This window comes from Triticum urartu, chromosome 7A, assembly GCF_056163025.1.
Source record: "Triticum urartu cultivar PI428250 chromosome 7A, HENAU_Tu73, whole genome shotgun sequence".
NCBI lineage: Eukaryota > Viridiplantae > Streptophyta > Magnoliopsida > Poales > Poaceae > Triticum > Triticum urartu.
In genome coordinates, this window is record NC_141879.1 from 174,803,092 (window position 1) to 174,828,196 (window position 25,105).

At 48.5% G+C, this 25,105-nt stretch overlaps 2 protein-coding genes and 1 pseudogene across 2 annotated transcripts; all 3 read left to right on the forward strand.

Annotated features, from left to right (window-relative positions):
• The first annotated feature begins 536 nt into the window (after positions 1–536).
• On the forward strand, positions 537–2,186 carry LOC147958843 (uncharacterized; annotated as a pseudogene).
• A 17-nt stretch (positions 2,187–2,203) lies between these two features.
• On the forward strand, positions 2,204–4,338 carry LOC147958844 (uncharacterized). Its single transcript, XM_087532330.1, has 2 exons — positions 2,204–3,718; positions 3,820–4,338. The coding sequence occupies exons 1-2, from the start codon at positions 2,204–2,206 to the stop codon at positions 4,336–4,338; spliced, it is 2,034 nt and encodes a 677-aa protein (XP_087388456.1).
• Positions 4,339–11,553: 7,215 nt separating this feature from the next.
• Positions 11,554–15,263, forward strand: LOC125523666 (coiled-coil protein). The gene is made up of 5 exons (XM_048688724.2): positions 11,554–12,023; positions 13,507–13,631; positions 13,708–13,799; positions 14,747–14,833; positions 14,992–15,263. The coding sequence occupies exons 1-5, from the start codon at positions 11,689–11,691 to the stop codon at positions 15,106–15,108; spliced, it is 756 nt and encodes a 251-aa protein (XP_048544681.2). The 5' UTR covers positions 11,554–11,688; the 3' UTR covers positions 15,109–15,263.
• Positions 15,264–25,105: the final 9,842 nt, after the last annotated feature.

Here is a 25,105-nt window from a genome sequence, read left to right on the forward strand (position 1 = left end):
CCCTTTTCAGAAGCTTGTTTCGCATATAAAAGTGTTTAAGAAGCAACCGCTATAAACAGAACTTGGCGGCTCTAATCCTTGTGATAAGAAATGTTGGAGTGCAGCTATTGCTGACTGATGTGGCAAAAAGGACTTGTTGACCAAGGCAGAGAAATCGGGGAACTGCTGCCTTGTGGAAGGGGGTGTCAAGATCAAACGACTTGTTTTACTTGCTTCCCAAGAAGTTGTTTTTTTTTTCCTGGAAAAAACCTCCGATCCATTCATCTACTGTTAAGGTAGTAGAAAGACATTTGAAGTAAAACTCATATTCAGGTTCTTAGAACACCTAGCGATGACTACAAGCATAGGAGTGAGTTGAAGACACACCGCCGTTATCACCCATCACCGAAGCCGGCAAACCTTCTTGTAAACAGTCAGAAAATTATCGTGCTAAGACCCCAGAGGACCAGCACACTAGTACAACAAGCGGCGATGATGAAGAAAAGCGTATATTGAAAAAAAATTCAACCTGTGAAACGCGCGAGCGGAGCAACCAGATGTCTCCTCCGCCCTCTCCTCCCCTTCCGGCGTCCGCTCCCTTGCCCGCGGCGCTGCACGCCCCCCTGCCCGTGGCCTCCGCTCCCCTCCCGCTGCGGTACGTCGACCTGGCTCATGCGTCCCTGTGCCTCTTCCTGGCCTGGGGGAGGAGGTCTGTCTCCCCCACCTCCCTCGTCTACCTGCCTCCTGCTTGGAACCTTCAGACCACCTTCTCTGTCTAGCTGTCTCCTCCTCTAAGCTTTGGTTCGATGAACTGCTCGCTGGAGCCCTTCTTCAAGCCTTCATTGGAGGGGTTGCGCGCTGCTTCAACGCTCGCCTCCTCCACGACCAGACCTTCCTCTTCTCAGTCCCGCAGGCCGGTTTCGCGGCAAATCTCCTTTGTCTCCGTCCTGTCCACCACCGTCTTTTCTCGTTCCGTTTCCTTCCGGCCACCTCGCCTCTGTCACCCTCAACATCTTTGCCAGCTGCTCCTTCCTGCAGATCCCTCTCTGATCTGCTCCTCCTGAACTTTGCGGCTGGCATCAAGTTTGAAAATGTCGCCTGGCTTCGCCTCAAGTCCTTTGTTACCGTCCCCTCGGCCCCCGCGGCACCAGCCTGCCGGCTTCTAATCAGCTTCATCCAATTCCCCCTCCCTCTCTCGCATGTTCTTTGTAATCGCATCCTCCACTGCATGTTTGGCGGGGATCCTCGGCAGTTCCACTCCGCCCCCATTGCGGTCGATGATTTCTCCTTCTCGGTTGCCAACCGGGGGGTGGGCGATCTTCTCATCTCGTTCGGAGACTTCCGAAGACCTGGGATGGACATTCGCTCCTCGATGCCCTTGGCTCCCTGCGCCCCAGCATGCGGCGCTCCCTCGGTGTCCCTGTCGGGCATGGCGATCCGGCTGCATCGAGTGACGACTGACTCGTCTCGGCCATCGGTTAAGGTTCGTCAATTACGATTCGGGTTTAAGTTTCGTTCACATATCCTGCGTAGTTTTAAGTTACCTGTGGTCCCTCCACCATACACCACTCCAGATCCTAATATTCATGCTATTCTCTGGATAAGTTTTTTTTTCAGCAGTAGCAAAACCAAGTGCATGCATTGTTAAATCGGCCCTGGATCACTTCTTCTCGGGTAGTGCTAGCTTTGTCGTCCTTCGCTTCCAGGCTAATATCTTCCTCGCGCTTATTTCCTTTGTGGACATTTTGAATGAAATCACTCAACGGTCGCCTGTCTCTCCCCCTGGCATTACGCTAGTTCTCACCCCCTCCTTTTCCGATGCACAGTCGGCCTTGGCCACGTCTTCGGGTCCACCCCTTCGACCAACCTTGGCTGCCAAGGAAACGGGCGCCCCTGCCATGCCCGCGACATGTGACGTCCGTTCCCGTTCGATCCTGGGCTGCGCGCCCCTGTTGCCTCCCCCTCCTCTTGCCCTGCAGCTACTCCGTTTGTTTAACCAAGCCCAGGACAGCGCTGTCGCTGTGACAGTGGCTACGCCGGGCACACGCGAGATGGCGCGCACCGCTGCCATGACATGTCCCCTCCCCAGCTCGAACCCTCACGTCCTAGACCCTCCACCGCCGCTCGCCACTCCCTCCAACGCTGCATGCTTGCGTGCACCACCCCCTACCGTACCACCTCTCCATCAGCATTTAATGCAAACCTAACTCCCTCCCAGGCCTGCATGCACCCGGTGCATGAGCTTGCCCTCCCTGTTTCCACGTCCCCGGCCTTGGTCCACCAGAACCCTTGCTTTCCGACTAGTACGCCCTACAAAACCCCTACCCCCAAGGCACTCGAGAGTTCGCCGCTCCCCGCTTTCTCGCCGTCCTTGGCCTATGAGCTCAGTCCCATCGCCGCGGCGCCTGCCCCTGTGCCCTCCTATCGTGACGTTCTGCTCTCCCCGCCGCGGATGCCGCTCCTCGATCCTTGTGCCGCGCCCCGGCGCTCCTCTCGATGCCCCTCCCCCGCCCTACTTCAACGCACCCCGTTCGCCCCTTGCCAGTCCATCACCTCTCGCCCTCTCTGCTTTCGGTGCTTAGCCGCTGACCACCTAGTCCGAGCCTGTAGAGATCCGGTCCGCTGCTCTCGCTGCGGCGGCTCCGGCCATCGTAGCTTTGCCTGTACCTCCAACCTCCCCCTCGCCCTCCAGCGCCTCCGCCTCCTTTTCCACCCACCCGCAATGGCTGCCCCCCACCCCCACTCGCTCGCTCCTGCCCCTGAGGGCCCTGCCGGAACTCTCCAGACCGGCTCCATCCACCTCACCGTCCTCGACGCCCACCACCCTCTCTGCGAGACCCGCTCTAACTCCTCGGACGGTGACTCGGCGCCCCTGTCTCAGCGGGAGGAGGCCTCTGACGCAGCCTCCGTCGTCCATGGGCCGCTGCGCCCCCGCTCTCCTTTGTCATCCTCGGCGTCCTCGCATGGCCGTGCCCACTCGACTTACCCAGACATCTTCGTCCCGTCTGGGCTCATCCATGACGTCAGCCGTTTCTGCTTCGTGCACCTTGACGCTGTCATGGCCGAGCCCTTCGACTTCATCCACCAAGCCATCGAACACCACGCTGATAATCCCTCCTTCCACTTTGCTGCCACGACGGGCTGTGCGGTGCTCATCATCTTTGATTGCACCGAAGACCGTGAGGCGGCCATGGCCTTCTTCCCCGCCAAGTTCCTCGGCGTCACCATCACTCTCCTCCGCCCCGAAGAAACTGACAACCGCGCCACCACTCGCTATGAACGACTGGTCGAGATCGAGGCCAAGAACTTCCCTCTTGAACTGTGGCACCCTCAGGGGACGAACTTTGTCTTCGGCCACTTTGGCGTGCTCTGTTGCGTCGACCAAAACTCTCTCAGTGCCGGTGACTTCACGGCGGTGCGTGCGTTCATTTGTGTCGAGAGCGACAATGACACTCCTGATGGATGCAGCCTCCACCTCCCCCCTGGCCAGATCGTCGACGTCAAGCTGCGCCGTATCAAGACCTGGGCCATCTTTGAGGACATCTCCGTCCCTCTAGATGATGGCCCTAGGGACGGCAACCAAGGTGGCCCTCATGTCCATGGAGCGTGGAGGTGGACCTGTGGTCGCATCGCTCCCTGCCCCGGGTCGCACTCCGTGGACGTCATGCCACCTCCCCCCACTGCTGCTCCACCCGCCACGTCTCCTTCGAACCGTGGAGCTGATTTCCTGCACCCTCTCGTCGGTGGACCGCTGTTTCCTGCGGCTCGGACCGTCGACAGCTCTGCCTCGGAGGACCAGCCTCTTAATCACCCGACTCCGACTTGCCTGTCGTTTCGGAGGAGATCTCGGCGGCCTCTCCATCGGTGGGGGTGACCAACTCCTTCTCCTCCCTCGCGTTGCTCGATGATAACCTCGACTCCTACTCCTCCCCCGGTAAGGCCCAATCCCCCGTCCCCTCCATTTCCTCTCCCGCTCATGCTTTGGTCTCTAACCCTCTCCTCACGTCGCCCCTGGTTGTCGCAGCCTCCCTCACCTGCCCGGGCCATGAAGCCACTCTCCAGCGTGCGCGTGGTGCTGAGAAGAGGGCCACTGACGCTGCCAAGGTCCGTAGAAGCCGCCGCCTTGCAGAAAAGGAGGGTGAGGCCTTTATGGACATGACCACCAAAGCCATGCGCGCCAAAGCCCGCAAGTTTGACCTGCAGCTCGCCTCTGCTGACCTTGTCGCTGCTCTTGAGGAGTCTGGTCTCACCAACACGCCGGAGGAGCCTGTTCTCGACACTGCTGTGCTTGCCGTCATTGCCTCCGCCTGCGGTGCCGAGACGGAGGAAGCTACTGAGGTGTCCTTCCTTGCGCAGTGATCGTAGCTTGCTGCCCCTGGACGACAGCCCCTCGCCACGGTTGCCTCGTCTCATCCTGCTCCGGCTATATCTGCCCTTTTGGCAATGGTTGCTTTATTTCCCTTAGAAGTTTCGCTGTTAATGCCCCGGGTCTGTCCGGTTGCTGGCTTCACTGCCCTTTCTGTAACCTTAAACTCTTTAAGGTCGTCGCTATTTCGGTCGTCGTTGCCTCTATCTTGTGTCTAGGGTCCCTGTCCTTGGTGGTTCCTAGTGCACATGCGTAACGTTAAATTTTGCTTCTGTTCCTGGAATGTCCGGGGTCTCGGCCAATCGCAGAAATGCTCCGATGTTCTCTCGGAGCTTCTCACCATTAATCCTCACGCCTGCTTTCTTCGGGAAACCAAGCTCAATGACATCGCCTGCCTTAAACGTAATAGCTTTCTCCCCCGGCACCTAGATACTCCTGCTTTCTACCCTCAACTGGCTCAGCAGGAGGAATGCTCTCTGCCTTCTCCTCTGCCCACTTCACATCTCTCACTTCCAACTCCGGTCTATACACCCAAACCTCTACAGTATCTTGTCTTGCCTCTCCCCAAAATTTGACCGTCACAAACGTATACGCCCCGACGGATCACGGCCTAAAGCACTCCTTTCTTCAGGAGCTCGCTAATTGCTCCCCGCCCCCCGGCTCTCCGTGGCTAATCCTAGGTGATTTTAACCTTCTTCGCCATCCCTCTGAAAAGAACACACCAGGGTTTCGCCAGTGTGAGGCTGACCTGTTCAATGACTTTTTCCACTCGTGCGCTCTCATTGAGCTTCCCCTCCTGGATCGTAGCTTCACCTGGTCTAGTAAGCGAGACAAGCCGACCCTTGAGAAGATTGACAGGGTTTTTATCAACACTGATTGGGACCTTCTCTTCCCTAACACCACCTTGGCGTCCCTTACTCGCTTCGTCTCTGATCATGTCCCCATTATCATTTCGGTCGACTCCGCTATCCCCAGGCCCGCGCTTTTCAGGTCTGAAAACAGATGGGCCCTAAGGCCAGCCTGCCGGCATGTCATCCAATCTGCGTGGGACTCGGCCCAATTGCGATCAACTCACGCTCTCTCCCTGATGGCTGCGTTTAAACGTTCGCGGTCAGATTTAAAAACCTGGACCCGTCTCTCGATGCCTATTAATACCAGGGAGAACAACTGTCGATCTGTCATCACCATCCTGGATATTATTGAAGAATCAAGATTCCTTTCCTTCCCTGAGCTCGCTCTCCGCCGCATCGTCATCAAAGTCCTTCAGCGCACCCTCCGTGAAAAAGCCCTTTTCTGGATCCAGCGCGGGAAGATTCGCACTACGATTGAAGGTGATGAAAATTCGCGTTTCTTTCACGCCTCAGCCTCGGCTCGTCTCCGTAGGAACAAGATTAGCATGCTCGTCTCGAATGGGACAGAATTATTTTCCCACGCTGACAAATCAGAAATTCTCTCTGACTACTACACAACCCTTCTTGGCTCTCCTTTCCAACCGTCGTGGGCCTTCAATCTCACGGACCTGTACCCCGCGCCCCTCACTCAGCTAAGATGGCTTGACGACCCCTTTACTGATGACAAAATTACCAACGCCTTTCTCCACATGAACCAAAACGCTAGCCCTGGGCCGGATGGTTTTGGGCCAGGCTTTTATCGTAAATTTTGGCCCATCATCAAGAGCAAAATTAATTTTTTTCTTGGAGTTCCATGCTCTCCGCAGCGACATCTCCTGTCTTAATCGTGCACTCTTTATCCTTCTCCCTAAAACCAATGAAGCCCGCTCCCCCTCGGATTTCCGACCTATCTCCCTCCAAAACTGTCCTATAAAAGGCGTCGCCAAGTTGCTAACCAATAGACTTAAACCTCTCATCCCTCTCCTAGTTCACGCGGATCAGACGGGTTTCCTCTCCGGACGTAACATTTCGGAGAACTTTCTCTACGTTGCAGACATTCTTCACTGTTGTGCTAAATGGAAAGCCCCCACCTTGGTGGTCAAATTAGACTTCCGAAAAGCTTTTGACTCAGTCTGCCGGTCTTCGCTCCTGCACACTCTTCAAATCCGAGGTTTCCCTCAACGATGGTGTGATTGGATTGAAACACTCCTTGTGACTGGCTCCACAGCTGTCATGCTGAACGGCATCCCCGGCCGGTGGATAAAGTGCAAAAATGGCCTCCGTCAAGGTGACCCCCTCTCGCCTTATCTCTTCATCATCATCGCAGACATCTTACAGCAAATGATTAGCCAAGCTTGCCTTGAGGGTACGCTCCTCCACCCTCTGAGCCCCACCCTTCCCTATCCTGTACTCCAATACGCGGATGATACTCTTATCATGGTTAAGGCTACTACAGATGCGGCTAAGCATCTCAAGTCAATCCTCGATAGCTTCGCCAATGCCACTGGTCTCCAAATCAACTTCGTCAAGACTACCTTCATTCCCTTAAATGTGGATCCTGATCAAGCCAATCAAATGGCCTCTGACCTTGCCACAAATCTCTCCTCCTTCCCCCAAACTTACCTAGGTCTCCCTCTCTCACCTTACAAACTCCCCCCGTCTGCTTTCCAACCAGTCATTGATAGATGTGACATGTATTTATCTGGTTGGTGTGCGCTCCTTATCTCGCGAGGCGGCAAACTAGTTCTACTCTCCGCTGTCTTGGACAGCCTTCCTACATATTTTATGCTCTGCTTCGCTCTACCTATCAAAGTACTTGAGGCCATCGACAAACGTAGACGTGCTTTCTTCTGGTCCCAAGATGACACCTGCTCGGGGGCAAAGTGTCTGGTGGCTTGGGACAAGGTCTGTACTCCTCGGGAGGCAGGTGATTTGGGTGTCAAAAACTTGCGTGCACAAAACTTTTGTCTACTGCTGAAATTTGCTTATAAATTTTTACACTCGTCCAACCTTCCCTGGAAGGATTGGATACTGCATCACTCTCCCCTCCATATTGGGCATGGTGCAAAAAGCTCCTTCCTAGCAAAAACCATTTTCAAGAAACTACAGTGTCTGAGGGAGATCTCCCAGTGCTCCATTGGTAATGGGCACTCCACCTTTTTCTGGTTAGATCGCTGGCTGCAGCCGGAGCCACTGGCTGTGGCTTTCCCGGCCCTCTTTTCTCACCACACTAATCAAAATGCCTTAGTAGCCACCATATTACAGGATGAGATCGAACTTGCTCTTAGTAATCAGCTAACCCCTACCGCTGCCGCATAACTTGTCTCTCTCAACTCTTTGTTGCAGGACGTTACCACCTCGACGGAACCGGACACAAGACGCTTGCTTAATGGAAGCTGCTTGACCACGCACGGGGCTTACGCGGCGCTTGCCTCGCAGCTCACTGATCCCTCTCTCTCATCTGGGACTCCAAGGTGCCCAAAAAAGTTATGATTTTTGGCTGGCTCTTCTACCTGGACAGATTGAATACTAGGGCGAACCTGCTCAAGAAGCACATTTTACAGACTGCTGTGTGCCCGCGTTGCAATAACCACGTGGAAGACCGGGATCATCTCTTCTTCACCTGCCCGGCGGCTCGACAGATTTGGCGTGCCTTGGGCCTCAAGCCACGCTTCAACCCCACGGCCGACCTTTTCGTCACGGCTATTCCGGCGGTGTTGCCCTCTTCAGTTCGCTCCTTCATGCTCCTTCTCTTTCTTTGGAAAATATGGGATGCCAGAAACAAAAAGGTGTTTCAAAACTTAGAAATTGATGTCAAAACCACTGTAAAAGCTATTCTTGAGGACCTGATTCTGTGGACTCACCGTCTAAAGACGGCAGCCCTAAAGGAACACGCCGGCCTATGGCGTGATTTCCTCTCCTCACGTATCTTGTGATCCCTGTAAACTCTCTTCTTTTGGAATATATTCAGGTGGGGAGCCTTTCCCACGGTGACCATTTCAAAAAAAATAAAAAAATTCAACCTATAGACATACGAACATAGACGAACGAAGTCCGGATCCTAAGAAATTGTTTCATTACCGATTCATTAGCTGCATACTAATAATAAATAAAATAACTGATCATGGTCCTAAGGGCATGTACGATGCAGGCTGTTTAAAGAACATAGACGAACGGAAACCGGATCCTAAAAAAATGTTTCACTAGCGATTCATTTACATGCGTACTAGTCAATGAAATAACCGATTATGGGTCCTAATGGCATGTACGATGCAGACTGTTTTAAATAGGAGATTGTAAAAGTGAACCATTTTTTCTTAAAACACCGCTGCTTATTTGTACAACATGTACTTAGACCCCTAAGCTATAGAAACAAGCACCGATGCTCAAGCAAAAATTCTGATTTATTACAAACACCTTTCTAAATATCTTGCATTGTACACGGTTTAAGTCAACAAACGGTGTGTGTTGGTGGTGGCTGCACAACGCCTCAATGAAAGGTGTTTCATTTTAACTTTTTTTATTGTTTTAAGTAGAGCCTAAAACACATGGTGTTATTTTAGGAATGCCAAATAGGATCACGAATGAGTTAGAAGAGAAATGGAAAATAAAAATTGTCTTTTGTTAGCAAGAAAAATGATATATCTCCAATATTGTTCTAGTTTAACTTAAATCCACTATAATTTTGGGAGCACATACATGAATTGGTAGAGATTACGCCAATATATATTTCATTTTATATCATGACTCATGTCCATAGTTGAACTTTATTGTAATTTTTTTTGTCTTTATAAACCATCATATGCATTGTTGAGGAAATCGTTAACTGGTAGCTGCTCGGTTGACTGACGAGTAGGGAATTAATAAGCTAATCAACAAGTTAATTAGTCATTTAATCAATTAATCAGCCGATTACCCTACAAGGAGGAATTAGTCGGCAAATTAACTAGTTAATTGGACAAATTCTTGAACATGGGTCATATGTAAGAATGCAGGCGGACACATCCGCATCTGTCGGCATGATGATGGATGGTCCCGGACGCATCCGCTTGCACCCCTAATTATAACCACTGCAAGGGAGGCATGTGGTTTGTACTGTATAGTAAAATCTTTATTTATTTCTCTAAATATAATGGACATCTCCTATAATCACATATGCAAAATAGAGATATTGAGCGAGAGAACATGAATTTGAGCTGGTTTGATTGCTACAAATAGGATGCAATGTTTGCTCATATCCTATGAATTTTCTTTGGTTTCATAGAGCTATGCCATTATATTCTTCTAGTATTGTTTCAATTATTTTTACCAATGAAATGATCTATTTGTGACAATCACTTACTATTTCGGAAGTTCCATTTTGGGCGTTTGTTTAAACCAAGAAGGATCCAATTTTAGGCGATTATGTTGTTTTGCAAAGAAAGGAGTGGCAAGTCATCAAATTCCCCCTTAAATGACTGCATCAAATGAATATTTGTTATTGTGTCTTTTTACTTGGTCTATATTTTAGCAATTGAAATTATATCTCTAGTGTTATATTTGAAGATGCATAATTTCTTTTACTATCTATTTTTGCGGGTTCAATATATCATATTTCCAATACTTAGATCTTTCTTAAAATTTTCAATTCTTGATCTTTTGTGTTTCAAAATTTCACATTCAGACAAAAAAAATACTCACAGCTTTTTTGATGAGATTTAGAAAAATTAATAAATATAAACACGAAAAATTGTATCTCAAACTTCAATATTGAAATTTTAGTTCACAATATGTAAATAAAATGTTTTCCAGTCGTTGAAAGTCCAAACTACTATACCCTGAATTACTTCATACTCCCTCCGTTCCAATCAAACTTTACAAACTTTGATCAAATCTATAAAAGAAACTATTTATATCTATAATGCTAAATATTTAAAATATGAAACTACATCTTATGATAAATCTAATGATATATATCTGGCATTCTAGATGTTAATATTTTTCTCCACACACTTAATCAAATTTGTGAGGTTTGACTTAAAAAAAATCTACATTCACTACATTAGAGCATCTCCAGCCGCGCCCCCAACAGCCCCTTTCAGGCGATTTTTCTGCGCCGGCGCCCAAAAATTGGTCCTGTCACATCCCAGGAGCCCGTTCTTCGCCGGTTTGCCGAAACTGGCGCCGGCGGACCCTGGCCGAACCCGGCGCGCTGGGGGCGCCGGGGCGAGCAGTTTTGGCGCGAAAGAGCCGCGGGCCCGCCGAGTCAGCGACACTCGCCTCGTCGTCCTCACAACGCCTCGGTTTTCCGTGGAGAATCAATGGATGCCCAGGAGGTTTGGCTCCTCCTCGTCTTACTCCGCTCACTCTTCCTCCCGCTCCTCTTCCCACTCCTCCGGCTCGTCGGCGGTGTTCGGCGTCAAAGCCGAGCCCGCAGCGGAGATGTCGCTCGGCCGGCGCACTCACATCGCCGGCATCGTCATCACGAGGGCGGCGGGCGCGCCTCCTCCTCGGCTCCTCCGCGCTACGTCAAACCGAAGACGGAGCCATGGCTCACCGCCGTGAAGACGGAGCCAGGGCTCACCATCGTGAAGACGGAGCCAGGGCTCGCCGGTGGCGTCAAGGAGGAGCTCGACGACGCGGCGGTCTTAAAGTGGGCGCGTAACGACTGGGTACAGACGGAGTTGGAGCGCCAGCGCCTCACCTACGAGCAGTTCGCCGCTTGGTGCCGTGGCCGGGACGAGGGAGGCGTCGTCGTCCTCGACGACAGCGACGATGACGCGTCGCCACCACCGGTCCGCCAGGGCGACGCCGGGGAGGGGTCCAGCAGGGGTGGCCGCGTGAAGGAGGAGAAGGACGACGAGGACAACGGCGGCGGTGGCGGCGACGGCAGCGACTTCGCCTCTCTCAGCGCCTTATTCGGCCTGTAGTCGCGTTTTTTTAAGTATTTTATCTATGTAAGAAACTATTTCAGTTCGCCGAAGTAAATGCACCATTTCGCCGAATATTTGTCCCGTTCGCCAAATTTTAGTCAAAGAAATGTTTATTTTTTTTAAAACAGGCGCCTGGAGACGAACCTGGGGCGTCGGCTAGGAACCCCATCACCCCCAGGCCGATTTTACCGCCGGATCGCCCTCAGACGGCGATTTTTCGAGCCGTCTGAGGGCCAACCGCTGGAGATGCTCTTATCAAATGGATGGAGTATTTCCTTCTAACCAAACATGATAAAACAGAGATGATGCAACAGTCGAGGGTTTCATAATCTCTGTTTATGAACGTTCACTACATTGTAAAATCACATATAGCTCAAGTAGCTACGCGGCCATCCACGTCACTGCTTATGAACGGCCGTCTACATAAGAACTCGCCGCCTCCGACCTTTCTGCAAACCACTGCACCGCACACCACCTGCTCGATCAAATTACCCAGCGCTCGAACAACGCCGCTAGCCTGCGGCCGCCTCCGCCCCTGCCGATGAGCTTCCTCGCTGGGCGCCTCGCCGCCCAGGAAGGCGCCTACTTCCTCCAGGAGTCCAAGGTCGCTGCCGGCCGCCTCGCGGCGAAGCTCCCCGCGTCCGCTCGCGGGCCCAGGCCGGCGTCCCCGCCTCCTTCGCCCGACGTGCTCCCGGAGATCCTCCGCCACTCCGTGCCCATCAGGCCGACGCCGCCTCCGGCCGACCCCACTCTCTACGGCTCCACCCGCTGGGCCCTCCCACAGGGCGGCGCCGAGGCTGCCGGCGTGTCCCCCGACGTGATGAACCCGCTCCGCTCGTACGTCGCGCTGCCGCAGGCCACCTTCGGCCCCAAAAGGTTTGGCTCTGCTGCCTTCAGTTCTGCTCCAATTTTTTCGCTCACAGTAGCTTTGAAATCGGGTGCTTGTTCGTATATGTGTACGTTCTGAATTGGGGAAAAGTACACCCGATCATTCATGCTTGGATGATCAGCAAGGGATTACGCATTGGTGTCTATGGGTGATGCATCTTTTGATCTCTGAGAGCAATTGTTGGCTGGTTTGGACATATACCTGGAAAATCATATGTATCACTGATACACACATTGGAAGGAAAACGGGCATATATGAGCTTATGTGAGGTGCAGGGTGTGCTTTCATATGGAAACTGTTCAAAAAATTGATTCTATTCACTCAATGCACTGAGCTAGTATATGTGATTTTACAGGATCACTTCAGAATTTACAGGCTATACTCCAAACAGGTTTGCAATATTTTGACCAAATCCTGTCTGGTTTGGCTTCTAGAGTGGATTTCCACTGAAAAAGCTGAATCCCAACCAAACAGCCTCTTCCTGCCTTCAGTTTCCTAGCTTTGACCAAGGCACTTATTTCAGTTGCACATGGGGCGCGAAGCAGCCAAGAGATGCTTCTAGCAAGAAAACTGCCTTCCACGGAGCCCCGTTATGGAAACAAAATACCACCACACCCTCCGATGCTTCATAGAGCAGTTTTGCTGGCACAGCCAACCCAAAGTTGCTTCAAGTGAAGCCACAACCCAACCAAAAGGGTGTTGATTCTAAGTTTCTAACTGAATTTGTATCTATACTTGCTAAATCTCTAGCGACTTAAAGCATGTTGAGCTGAGCTAGAGCGATATAGAGATGTAACTGGAGTAAGTCAATAATACTGAAAAATCAATTATAAATTTCATTTGTAATTATCTTTCACTAGATAGTTGCAGTCAAGCAAGAAGCCAGTCACAAACCTACACTACTAGATCCATTTTATAAATCATGAATTTGAGACAATGTTCTTTTATTTGCAGCCTGCTTTCTATAATGTCGTAACGAGGGGTCGTTTAAAGTGGTCATTAATTTTTTTAGCATGTGCATAAGCACTCATTAATCATTATGAGTCCTCCAGGAATGCAATTTCGTATTTGCACATACCAGAAACAGAACCGTAAATATCTAATGGCTCAACCTTTGTACTAGTTGGTTAGAGAACTCAACTTGATACTAGAGCAAGAGGTTATGTGCTACCTCCTTCATTTATTTATTTTTATAAGATGAACACACTGTTTAAGATTAAAACTTTGCAACGTTTGATCAACAATTAGTTCTACGTACTGAGAGCTGCAAATGGTACCATGAGATTTTTAGCAGGAGTACTGCTTCCTAAATTTTAAAGAAAAACTATCTCTTCTCAGCATACCATATAGTAGTCCTACATACTGAGAGCTGTTCTGCCTGGCCATTCTATGAGATAACTAAGTTAATGCTGTAAAACTTAACTTGATGATTCATTTTCATATTTTTCTGTCTATGTCATGAATTTACAGATGGGAACTTCCAACTGAGCAGCCTTACTACTCGGCGGCAACCGCCAATGAGCGGCGACGTGATATGCATCCTCCTCCCATGGACCCTGAGAAGTTGAAGGCTGTAATTGATGGATACTCACAGGGTATGTAATTTTGCTAGAAATTTTTGTGTTGTAGTGTTGTTCAAGATCTGTTGTTCTCACCTTTTCATTGATGCAGTTGGAAAGGCATTTCTTGCTGGGACTGTTTTGGTGTTTGGAGGAGCAACAGCTGTGCTGTTGTACACGGCAAATAAGCTACAGTTGCATTCAGTAAGTCACGGAACTTGCTCTAGACTGAACTATACAAGAGTAAATATACTTCCCACCTTCAAGAAGAAGAAAAGAAATGCCATATCAGATTGCACTACAAATTCTAGGTTCTGTGGCTACTGCATGATCTTCACCTGTCTTGTTTGAGGTTTATGATTTGTATTCGAGTTTTGTACTTTCATTGTTTTCCTGTCTTTTTTTTGAGGGAAACAGCAGGACTCTGCTGTGTGTTTTTATTGATTTTCAAATAATGGGTACAAAGGTTTGTACAAAGGAAATGGAAAAGAAAAACAAAAGAAACTATACAAACCAGAGCCTAGAATGAAATATACAGCGGTTATATACAAACAGAGAAATTATCGGAAGGCATCAACTCAGGCTTCAAAACCTGCATAGTTTTTCCTGGTTGCTCTGTAGGTTAGCCAATGGAGCTCTTCTTTAAAGACTTTCCTGCAAGCATAGAGGCTAGGGGGTATTCTTCTGAAGATGAAACCATTTCTAGTGATCCAGATCGCCCAAGCTGCCAAAACAATAATTTCCATGTGGAAAGGTACAGCAAGGAGATCTTTCAAATAACTGATCTCATGCTGGATACCAAGGAAGTTAGGAGTCCATGTAGGGAAGAAGTTTTCCTGTCTTCAGTTTTTCATTGATTAATTTCCAAAATATGTGGTTTTCAAAATTGTTATGCTCCTTCAGCATCTTTTTGTTAATCACGTAGTCATTGGCATACTTAAAATGGTAAAGTACCAACTTGTGCCTATTCATATGTCAGTGTAGATAAAACCAACTTTGAATATTTTTGGATAAGCCGACGTCAACATACTAAACTCTGAGTATTTGCTATGAGCATCCTTGATAATAACAGTGAGCAAGAAAAGATGTGAAAGTCAAGACATCTAACTGGCAAATATCCTCTCTGAAACAGCACTGATATCCTCTTTCAGGTAGACGGCGTCAAAGCTAAAGGAAAAGACGCAGTGCAACCACATGCCGATATGATCAAAGAACAAATAGCTCCACTAAGGAAATGGGTAACAAAACTTGGGAACCCATCCTTTGTTTCTGGCTGTTGTATTGATCCTCTTGTCTTTGAGTCAGATTGTACTTCAGAGTTGGTCTTGCTCTGGTTTCTTCTGTTTATTGTACAGTAACACAATTGATATGCCATTTCCACGTACTGAAATTGCAGGCTGAAGACACGTCCCGAAAATGGCATTACGAAGCCGATAGAGAGTCAGGGGAGAAGTCTGTCCTTGTTAGAGAGCTTTCAAGAGCACTCGGTGCTAAGACGCGTCCGACGGATTGATCAATACTGCTGGCAACTGGTTGTTGTTGTTGTTGTAACCTGTAAGTCCACCATTGTGAAGCTCCTCACTTGTTTTACGTGCTTACCTTGTTTACATGTGCAAGACACCAAGACTACAAGGAATCAAATCAATGTACATATGTTACCCCTATATATATATTGAAACATTGAATAAAGCGGAGTCCCTTGTTGTTGTTGTTGTTGTTGTTGTTGTTGTTGTTGTTGTCCACCATTGTGAAGCTCCTCACTTGTTTTACGTGCTTACCTTATTTACATGTGCAACACCAAGACTATAAGGAATCAAATCAATGTACATATGTTACCCCTATATATATATTGAAACATTGAATAAAGCGGAGTCCCTTTTGACATGGGAAGCCAGCCTATAGCCGTATGCATGACTCCGTGTTTGTCATTTCTAGACTATATATCCCTTATTTCAGTGCCAACGGCCAGTTTACCATGCCACGCAAGTGAAGAGAAGCTGTACCCAAGCCTCTATTCCAGACAAGGTTTTTTTCCCAACATTCATCCACTTGGATGAAAGTGACCCATGGTGAATTTTGGGCTTGGCACATGGTATTATTTTGGTAAATGGCTGTGTACAAACGCTTTGTGGATTCGGTGTTTAATTTCAATTTTTTTGAACTTGTGTGCTGAATTCTTGGGTGCAGTTGGGTGCGGTTAGCGATTTTGCCGCTCTATGGTGAAAAACGGTGCCGCTTCCATCACCTGATTATGGAAGATATCGGCCTGCCGTCAGGGCGCCAGGGAAGCCTGGGCAATGGTGAAGACACGGTACACGAAGGCTGACCCGAACCACATGGCCGAAGTCGGACCTATGGGGCCCGATGGGAAGGAGATCCCTGTGAGCTTAGTGTACGGCCAAGTAGAATTGACCGCAAAGTATTCCCAACAGGACTGTAGACGTAGAGTCTGGTGCTAGGCGTAGAATCTTCGATGCCTGGCCGCGTTCCATGGGTTCGGCTCGAGTCGACTAGTCGATGCATCCCGCAGTCGGTATGCTCCACTGGTCAGAACTTGGTCGATAATGAAGGGACCTTCCCATTTGGGCTCGAGCTTATTCTTTTTCTTATCCGACAGTCGTAGAACTAGTTCGCCAACGTTATAAGTTTTGGCCCGTACTTCTCTGCTTTGGTATCCGCGAGCCTGTTGCTGGTAAAATGCGAAACGGGCTTTGGCTACGTCGCACTCTTCCTCCAAGGTGTCCAGACTGTCCTGCCGATCGAGCTCGGCTTCTCTTTCTTCATACATGCGCACTCGAGGTGAGTCATGAATTATGTCACAGGGCAAGACTGCCTCTGCGCCGTACACCATAAAAAACGGTGTATATCCGGTACTACGATTCGGCGTGGTCCGCAACCCCCAGAGTACGGAGTCGAGCTCCTCTACCCAGTGCGTGTCAGACTCCGTTAAGGAACGCACTAATCTGGGTTTAATGCCGCTCATTATAAGACCGTTTGCTCGTTCGACTTGACCGTTGGTTTGTGGGTGATAGACTGAAGCATAATCGAGCTTGATGCCCATTTTGCTGCACCAGAGTTTTACCTCATCGGCTGTGAAGTTCGTGCTGTTATCAGTGATGATGCTATGGGGGACGCCGTAACGGTGTACAACCCCGGATATGAAATCTATCACCGGTCCGGATTCGGCTGTTTTAACCGGTTTAGCCTCTATCCATTTGGTGAATTTATCCACCATGACCAATAGGTATTTTTTCTTGTGGGTTCCCCCTTTAAGGGGTCCAACCATGTCAAGCCCCCAGACCGTGAAGGGCCATGTAATGGGGATTGTTTGGAGGGCGGTGGGTGGCATGTGGCCTTGATTTGCAAAGAGCTGGCAACCGGCGCAATGTTGGACCAAGTCCTGTGCATCTGCCCGGCCCGTTGGCCAATAGAATCCTGTACGGAAGGCCTTGCTTACAAGAGCCCGGGCTGCGGCGTGATGACCGCTGAGTCCGGCGTAAATTTCTACCAAAAGGTTCCGCCCTTCCTCTTCGGAGATGCACCTTTGAAGGACTCCGGTAGTGCTTTTCTTATACAATTCTCCCTCATGGACCCTGTAGGCCTTGGATCGCCGCACTATGCAGCGTGCCTCATTTTGGTCTTCCAGAAGTTCCTGTCTAGTTAGGTAGGCCAGGAATGGTTCTGTCCACGGGGCAATAATGGCCATTATTTCGTGGGCTGAATGTGTTATTTCGATGGCGGAGCCTCCGATTGTGTCAGAGAGTTCGGTATCAGGTATTTTGGCCGGGTCCGGACTGTTGTTACCGGTGTCCCCTTCCCATGCTACGGATGGCTTGAAGAGCCTTTTCAGAAATATGTTGGGAGGGACCGCGTCGCGTTTTGCGTCGATGCGGGCGAGGATATCCGGCGCCTGATTGTTTTCCCGAGCCACATGGTGAAATTCGAGCCCCTCGAACCGAGCTGGCATTTTTAGGACGACATTGCGATAAGCTGCCATTTTCGGATCCTTGGCATCAAAGTCTCCATTTATTTGGGATATCGCGAGGTTCGAATCCCCGCGCACCTCTAGGCGTTGAATGCCCATGGATACTGCCATCCGGAGACCATGTAGAAGGGCCTCATATTCGGCTGCGTTGTTGGAGTCCGTATACATTATCTGTAGTACGTATTGAACTGTATCTCCTGTTGGGGACGTTAAAACGACTCCAAGCCCTAGACCAGCCAACATTTTGGAGCCGTCGAAGTGCATGATCCAGTTTGAATATGTGCCATACTCCTTAGGGAGTTCGGCTTCCGTCCACTCGGTGACGAAGTCAGCCAAAACTTGCAACTTAATAGCTCGCTGTGGCTTGTAAGTTATGTCGAACGGGAGGAGCTCAATGGCCCATTTGGCAATCCGGCCCGTCGCGTCGTGGTTGTTTATAATATCGTTAAGTGGTACTTCCGAGGCTACCGTTATCGAACACTCTTGAAAGTAGTGTCGCAGCTTTCGGGATGCCATAAATACCACGTACGCTATCTTTTAATAATGCGGGTACCGTGATTTGCATGGAGTAAGGACAGTGGACACATAGTAAACCGGCTTTTGAAGGGGGAATTTGTGTCTGTCCACTTCTCGCTCGACGACGAGCACTGCGCTTACTACTTGATGAGTTACCGCAATGTATAATAGCATTGGTTCACCAATGTTTGGCGCGGCTAGGACTGGGTTTGTTGCCAATATGGCTTTTATTTCGTTGAGTCCGGCCGTGGCGGCATCCGTCCACTCGAAGTGTTCGGTGCGCCAGAGGAGGCGATAAAGGGGTAATGCCTTTTCTCCCAAGCGGGAGATAAAGCGGCTTAGAGCCGCCACGCATCCGGTCAATTTTTGTATTTGTTTGAGGTCTGTTGGGGGAGCCAACTGTGACAACGCTCGGATTTTGGCCAGATTAGCTTCAATACCTCTACTGGAGACAATGGATCCCAGGAGCTTTCCGGCTGGTACGCCAAAAACGCATTTTTCCGGATTGAGCTTGATGTCATATGTCCGGAGGTTATCGAATGTGAGCCTCAAGTCGTCTACTAGAGATTCGACATGCTTGGTTTTGACGACCACGTCATCTACGTATGCCTCCATGCCGATCTGGTTTGCCAGACATGTCTGAATCATGCGCTGATATGTTGCGCCGACGTTTTTGAGCCCGAAGGGCATTGTGTTGAAGCAGAATGGGCCGTATGGTGTGATGAATGCCGTTGCGGCTTGGTCTGGCTCTGCCATTTTAATTTGATGGTAGCCGGAGTATGCGTCGAGGAAACACAATGAATCGTGTCTTGCGGTAGCGTCGATGATTTGATAGATGTGTGGGAGGGGAAGGGATCCTTTGGGCAGGCCTTGTTAAGGTCCTTAAAATCGACGCACAAGCGCCATGATTTGTCCTTCTTTGGTACCATCACTAGGTTTGCTAGCCAGTCCGGATGTTTTATGTCTCTGATGAATCCGGCCTCCAACGGCTTTCCTTCAAACGCCGAAGAGCCTGCTTGACTGGCTCGAATCCTTTTAGGATATTTAGGCTGTGCTCGGCTAGCCTGCATGGGATTCCTGGCATGTCTGAAGGGTGCCAGGCAAAAATGTCTCAGTTCTCGCGTAGGAACTCTGGCAGTGCGGCGTCGACATCAGGGTTTAATTGTGCCCCGATGGAGGCTGTTTTTGTAGGGTCCGTTGGATGGACTTGGAATTTGACTATTTCGTCCGCCGGTTTAAAGGAGGTGGACTTGGATCTTTTATCGAGTATCACGCCGTCCCTGTTCATCGTGGAGCGCAACGCAGTTAGTTCCTCGGCCGCTAGGGCTTCGGATAGTGCCTCGAGGGCCAGTGCAGATGTCTTATTTTCGGCGCGGAGTGCTATGTCCGGATCACTAGCCAGAGTGATGATTCCGTTGGGCCGGGGCATTTTGAGCTTCATGTACCCGTAATGGGGTATGGCTTGGAAGATTGTAAACGCCTCCCGCCCTAATAGAGCGTGGTATCCGCTGCTGAACGGGGCCACTTGGAATGTAATTTCTTCGGACCTGTAATTATCCGGCGTGCCGAATACCACATCTAGTGTGATTTTCCCAGCACAGCGTGTTTCCTGACTGGGGATGATTCCTCTAAAGGTTGTGATACTTTGCTCAATGCGGCTCCAGTCTATTTCCATCTTTTGAAGAGTTTCCTCATAGATGAGGTTTAATCCGCTGCCGCCATCCATGAGTACCTTGGTGATTCGAAAGCCGCCCACAATTGGACTGAGGACCAGTGCGGCTGGTGCTCGGGCTGTTCGGAATTTGGGTTCGTCACTGGCATTGAAGGTAATAGCCGTGTCACTCCAAGGATTTATTTCTGCTACGTGGCAGATTTCGGCCATGCTGCGGAGTGTTCGCTTGCGTCTATTATTTGACGCGAAGGTCTCAAAGACTGTTAACACCGTATTGTTGTCCACGGGATGGTGCTCTGTGGTATTTGGGAGGAGTAGATCCTCACCACTTTTAGCCACCTGTCGGAGTATCCAACATGCTCTAAGGCTGTGCATTGGTATTGCATCCGCTGTACTATGAATTTTGCAGGGTCCGTTGAGCCATCCCTCCAGTACGGTTCCTTGCCCCGTAGAGGGCTTTTGCTTTTTGGTAGTTAACCCAGGTGTATTGTGATAATGCACCCTTTTATTTCGGACTGGGTTTGTATTCAGGGCCGGATTATCCCAAAATTTTATTTCGGTTTTCCAGGCGCTTTCCATCGCACATTACTTTCGTACTATGGACACCAAGTCGGCAAAGCGTGTAATTTCGCGGCGACTTATGGCGTTGAGGATTCCCTTGTCCGTGCAATTATTACAGAAGAATGAAATTGCGTCTTCCTCACGACAGTCCTTTATCCTGTTCATGACCAGGAGGAATCTGGCCCAGTAATGGTGTACTGTTTCTTCGGGCTCTTGCCTAACTTGGGATAGATCGCTTATGTTTGGGTGGATGGGTGGAATTGAACCCGAATCCTCACCCAATCTGAGACTCAGGGGCCAAGGAGTTTCCGAACTCGGAAGTTTGAATTCTTGGATGTTTTCCAATAAATTTAGCCCGCTGCCTGACTCTAGGTTCAGGTCTTGAGTGACGTCCTCCCCTCCGCGGGTATCCGGCTTGGAGGGATCGGGAATCCGGACATAGCTAGTCCTTAAGATAGATGAAGGGTTGCCGCATTGTTCCTCCACCACTGCAACGTGATGCGTGACCTGGGGAGAGTTGATCTCTCTCAGATCGGGTTTAGGCCCAATCTGATCGTAGTCTGTAGCGACTCCCAGGGCGGCGATGTGATCCAAGAGCTCGTTCAGGGAAGAGAGCTCCATTGGATCTAGCTGCTCGACGAGTTCCGAGTTGACGTGAAGATTGCTTTCGATGACCCGAGAAGTCATCGTCAGTGCAGCGACCGAACAGGCGGTCATAAGAAAACCACCTAGCCGGAGAGTTTGGCCGATAGCCAAAGCTCCCTCAGCAACAGTGCCGTCTTTAAAGACGGGATGAGACATCCTTCCTGGTGGCGACGGCACAGCGAAACTCTCAATGAAAGCACCAATGTCGGTGTCAAAACCAGCGGATCTCGGGTAGGGGTCCCGAACTGTGCGTCTAGGCCGGATGGTAACAGGAGGCAGGGGACACAATGTTTTACCCAGGTTCGGGCCCTCTTGATGGAGGTAAAACCCTATGTCCTGCTTGATTGATATTGATGATATGGGTAGTACAAGAGTAGATCTACCACGAGATCAGAGAGGCTAAACCCTAGAAGCTAGCCTATGGTATGATTGTATGTTGTGGTTGTTCCGTTGTTGTCCTACGGACTAAAACCCTTCGGTTTATATAGACACCGGAGAGGGTTAGGGTTACACAAGGTCGGTTACAAAAGAGGAGATATCCATATCCGTATTGCCTAGCTTGCCTTCCACGCCAAGTAGAGTCCCATCCGGACACGAGACGAAGTCTTCAATCTTGTATCTTCATAGTCTAATAGTCCGGCTGTCCGGAGACCCCCTAATCCAGGACTCCCTCAAAAATCTTCATCGGTCAAACCGCATAACGATATACGTTGTTCCCTTTGTCATCGGTATGTTACTTCCCCGAGATACGATAGTCCGTATCTCAATACCTAGTTCAATCTTGTAACCAACAAGTCTCTTTACTTGTTCCGTAATGTATCATCCCGCAACTAACTCATTAGTCACATTGCTTGCAAGGCTTATAGTGATGTGCATTACCGAGAGGGCCCAAAGATACCTCTCCGACAATCGGAGTGACAAATCCTAATCTCGATCTATGCCAACTCAACAAATACCATCGGAGAAACCTGTAGAGCACCTTTATAATCACCCAGTTACGTTGTGATGTTTGGTAGCACACAAAGTGTTCCTCCGGTATTCAGGAGTTGCATGATCTCATAGTCATAGGAACATGTATAAGTTATGGAGAAAGCAATAGCAGCAAACTAAACGATCATCGTGCTAAGCTAACAGATGGGTCTTGTCAATCACATCATTCTCTAATGATGTGATCCCATTAATCAAATGACAACTCATGTCTATGGTTAGGAAACATAACCATCATTGATTCAACGAGCTAGTCAAATAGAGGCAAACTAGTGACACTCTATTTGTCTATATATTCACACATGTACTAAGTTTCCGGTTAATACAATTCTAGCATGAATAATAAACATTTATCATGATATAAGGAAATATAAACAACAACTTTATTATTGCCTCTAGGGCATATGTCCTTCAGTCTCCCACTTGCACTAGAGTCAATAATCTAGATTACATTGTAATGATTCTAACACCCATGGAGTCTTGGTGCTAATCATGTTTTGCTCGTGAGAGAGGCTTAGTCAATGGGTCTGCAACATCCAGATCCGTATGTATCTTGCAAATCTCTATGTCTCCCTCCTTGTCTTGATCGCAGATGGAATTGAAGCGTCTCTTGATGTGCTTGGTTCTCCAGATTCCTTTGCCAAGGCAATTGCACCAGTATTGTCACAAAAGATTTTCATTAGACCCGATGCACTAGGTATGACACCTAGATCGGATATGAACTCCTTCATCCAGACTCCTTCATTTGCTGCTTCTTAAGCAGTTATGTACTCCGCTTCACACGTAGATCCCGCCACGACGCTCTGCTTGGAACTGCACCAACTGACAGTTCCACCATTTAATAAAAACATGTATCCGGTTTGTGACTTAGAGTCATCCGGATCAGTGTCAAAGCTTGCATCGACGTAACCGTTTACGACGAGCTCTTTGTCACCTCCATATACGAGAAACATATCCTTAGTCCTTTTCAGGTATTTCAGGATGTTCTTGACCACTGTCTAGTGATCCACTCCTGGATTACTTTGGTACCTCCCTGCTAAACTGATTGCAAGGCACACATCAGGTCTGGTACACAGCATTGCATACATGATAGAGCCTATGGCTGAAGCATAGGGAACACCTTTCATTTTCTCTCTATCTTCTGCAGTGGTCAGGCATTGAGTCTGACTCAACTTCACACCTTGTAACACAGGCAAGAACCCGTTTCTTTGCCTGATCCATTTTGAACTTCTCCAAAACTTTATCAAGGTATGTGCTTTGTGAAAGTCCAATTAAGCGTCTTGATCTATCTCTATAGATCTTGATGCCCAATATATAAGCAGCTTCACCGAGGTCTTTCATTGAAAAATTCTTATTCAAGTATCCTTTTATGCTATCCAGAAATTCAGTATCATTTCCGATCAACAATATGTCATCCACATATAATATCAGAAATGCTACAGAGCTCCCACTCACTTTCTTGTAAATACAGGCTTCTCCAAAAGTCTGTATAAAACCATATGCTTTGGTCACACTATCAAAGCGTATATTCCAACTCCAAGAGGCTTGCACCAGTCCATAAATGGATCGCTGGAGTTTGCACACTTTGTTAGCACCTTTTGGATCGACAAAACCTTCTGGTTGCATCATATGCAACTCTTCTTTAAGATATCCATTAAGGAATGCAGTTTTGACATCCATTTGCCAAATTTCATATTCATAAAATGCAGCAATTGCTAACATGATTCGGACGGACTTAAACATCGCTATGGGTGAGAAGGTCTCATCGTAGTCAACTCCTTGAACTTGTTCAAAACCTTTTGCAACAAGTCGAGCTTTGTAGACAGTAACATTACCATCAACGTCAGTCTTCTTGAAGATCCATTTATTCTCTATGGCCTATCGATCATCGGGCAAGTCAACCAAAGTCCATACTTTGTTCTCATACATGGATCCCATCTCAGATTTCATGGCTTCAAGCCATTTTGTGGAATCTGGGCTCATCATCGCTTCCTCATAGTTCGTAGGTTCGTCATGGTCAAGTAACATGACTTCCAGAACAGGATTACCATACCACTCTGGTGTGGATCTTACTCTGCTTGACCTACGAGGTTCGGTAGTAACTTGATCAGAAGTTTCATGATCATCATCATTAGCTTCCTCACTTACTGGTGTAGGAATAACTAGAACTGATTTTAGTGATGAACTACTTTCCAATAAGGGAGCAGGTACAATTACCTCATCAAGTTCTACTTTCCTCCCACTCACTTCTTTCGAGAGAAACTCCTTCTCTAGAAAGGATCCATTCTTAGCAACGAATATCTTGCCTTCGGATCTGTGATAGAAGGTGTAGCCAACAGTCTCCTTTGGGTATCCTATGAAGACACATTTCTCCGATTTGGGTTCGAGCTTATCAGGTTGAAGCTTTTTCACATAAACATCGCAGCCCCAAACTTTAAGAAACGACAACTTGGGTTTCTTGCCAAACCACAATTCATAAGGTGTCATCTCAACAGATTTAGATGGTGCCCTATTTAACGTGAATGTAGTCGTCTCTAAAGCATAACCCCAAAACGATAGCGGTAAATCAGTAAGAGACATCATAGATCGCACCATATCCAGTAAAGTACAATTACGACGTTCAAACACACCATTACGCTTTGGTGTTCCGGGTGGCGTGAGTTGCGAAACTATTCCTCATTGTTTCAGATGAAGACCAAACTCGTAACTCAAATATTCTCCTCCACGATCAGATCGCAGAAACTTTATTTTCTTGTTACGATGATTTTCCACTTCACTGTGAAATTCTTTGAACTTTTCAAATGTTTCAGACTTATGTTTCATTAAGTAGATATACCCATATCTGCTCAAATCATCTGTGAAGGTGAGAAAATAACAATATCCGCCGCGAGCTTCAATGTTCATTGGACCACATACATCAGTATGTATGATTTCCAATAACTCTGTTGCTCGCTCCATTGTTCCGGAGAATGGAGTTTTAGTCATCTTGCCCATGAGGCATGGTTCGCAAGTACCAAGTGATTCATAATCAAGTGATTCTAGAAGTCCATCAGAATGGAGTTTCTTCATGCGCTTTACACCAATATGACCCAAACGGCAGTGCCACAAATAAGTTGTACTATTGCTACCTCTTGAGCACTGTGT